Source organism: Octodon degus, unplaced genomic scaffold (assembly GCF_000260255.1).
Source record: "Octodon degus isolate 3935 unplaced genomic scaffold, OctDeg1.0 scaffold00126, whole genome shotgun sequence".
NCBI classification, from domain to species: domain Eukaryota; kingdom Metazoa; phylum Chordata; class Mammalia; order Rodentia; family Octodontidae; genus Octodon; species Octodon degus.
In genome coordinates, this window is record NW_004524702.1 from 4,472,753 (window position 1) to 4,474,815 (window position 2,063).

Consider the following 2,063-nt stretch of genomic DNA (forward strand, 5'->3'; position numbering starts at 1 on the left):
CGCCCCCCGCAGGGCCCAGATTGCACCTGAAGTCTCTTGGGAAGGCCAGACTAGGATTTAAAATGTCAAGAGACAGTGGTCTGTGCGACCCAAGGAGCTTCATTCTCAGAGAGAAAGAGCACATTGAGGCGTTTCCTAACAAAGCCTCAACCGCACGGTCCGACAGAAACGCTCTTTCCACAGCGCTGTAGCCCCTGATTCCTGAACACGCTGACTCAGTCTCAGGCTTTGGTCATGAAGCTGTAATTTTTTAAAAAGAATGCATTCTGTAAAATATTAAAATGGTAAGCTGCATTCTTTGGAAACAAGAATACACAAATGAGCATGTAAGTAGTGATGCATAATTTATCAAGTCTCAGGCCCACAGAGGAGTTGACAATGGAACCATATTTTTTTTGTTTGGTTTTTGGAGACAGAGTGCTACTCTGCAGTTCAGGGTGGCCCTGAAATCACTAAGTTGCCCAGGCTGGCCTCGAACTCGTGATGATCGTCCTGCCTCCACCTCCTGAGTGCTGAGATCACAGGAGTGTGCCACCGCACTCAGCTTGAAAGTTATTTTTTTAACAACCAAACAACAGGGGCTCCTAGGCTTTGGCATGAAGCATGTCACGACTCCTGAACGACACAACCTGCATACAAGGACTTAAGAGCTCCACTGGACAGTGAGATTCTGTAGTCTTCTCTGGTGGATGATGTCAGAGCTGAAGGCTAAAAGATACCTTGGTGGTATAGCTGGGAACAGACTCTGCAACAACAACAAAAATGCACAGTAAATATACATATCTATACCTAACTAGTCACTGCCCTTTCACTGTGGGGTGCAATTCCATGCCACAGCGGATGCCAACACACAGGCTGCCACTCAGAAACAGAGATGACGCCTAGGCATTGACCTCTGCTTATCACGCCCTGGCAGCCAGACCCAGAGGTGTGCAGGGCCGAGATGGGAAAGCACTGGTCTTCCTCCGCCCAGATCCAGCCAGCTCACACAGCTACTTCAGGGTTTTAGGATCCAGAAACAATAAAAGTAGGCCCACAGAAATAGCTGCTCAAGGGCGTGGCCCTGCGGCAGCAGGGGGAGGGAGTGTGCTTTTCATTTTGTCATTGCTGCTGTTTGCTTGGGCACTGTGTTTTGAAGACAAGTCTGGCCATTCCTATGCCACCCAGGATCTTCCCAAACCCACAGCCACGCTTTGTCCAGGGATGGTCCTGGACAGCGATTCTCCAAGTGCAGCTGCCAGCGCCACCCTGCAGCGTCACCCAGGAGACCTCAGCGATGTGAGGTGTCCATTGCAGGGACCATGAGAGCTTCTGCCCTTGGCACTTGGGACCATGCGAGGTGTGGGTCCACAGGACCAGGCACATCTACCTTGTCCTGACAGACAGGACTCTGGATGATGCAGATGTGGCTCTGATGGCGAAAGAGAGAAAAGAGGGACGACGCCATAAACAAATTTTGTCTGGGCGTGGTGGCACACCCACGCCTGGGATCCCAGCTCTCGGGAGGCTAAGGCACGGGGTCACTTTGAATTTAAGGCCAGCTTGAATCACATAGTGAGACCCTGTCTCAAAACAAAACAAACAAACAAAACAACAACAACAACCAAAACCAGATAAAAAAAGTCTAATTCTCCACCTCTGTTTCACTACACCAGGAAACTTTCTCATCTTAAAAAACACATCCTTTTGGGTCTGGGGAGGTAAACAATTACAACGTAATCTGCCCCTAATCAGTAACCTTTCTGTCACTTGATTTATAACAACAAACAAATTCCTGAGTGAGTAGATTTTGGAGTAACCATTTTAAATAATTTCAAATATGAGCAACCCACCTCTCTCTTTAAGGTCTTCAATGTAGACCTTCATAAACTCTTTATCAAAATGCTGGCGGTCCTGCTCACTTTCCTGGATTTCATCAGCATCTTCATGTTCAGGCTTAGTAATAGGGTTGTCCATGAGGCTGACAAACCTACTCAAGAAAGCACGGAGGTCACACAGCCGTCACACAGAGCACTTGCAGATCCTGCACAGAGAGGCTGCCCTGGGGGTTCTGGACCCCAAGT

At 48.6% G+C, this 2,063-nt stretch overlaps 1 protein-coding gene across 6 annotated transcripts in view; it reads right to left on the bottom strand.

Moving 5' to 3' along the window:
• Positions 1 to 488: 488 nt before the first annotated feature.
• Positions 489 to 2,063, bottom strand: part of Lrrc2 (leucine rich repeat containing 2) — a 32,383-nt gene continuing 30,808 nt past the window's right edge. For all 6 annotated transcript variants that reach the window (XM_023700744.1, XM_004640682.2, XM_023700740.1 and 3 more), the window contains 2 exons: positions 1,833 to 1,969; positions 489 to 745 (listed from right to left, as the gene is read on the bottom strand). In XM_023700744.1, the coding sequence (XP_023556512.1) occupies positions 696 to 745; positions 1,833 to 1,969 (187 nt within the window). In that variant the 3' untranslated portion in view covers positions 489 to 695. The remainder of the gene's footprint in view (positions 746 to 1,832; positions 1,970 to 2,063) is intronic.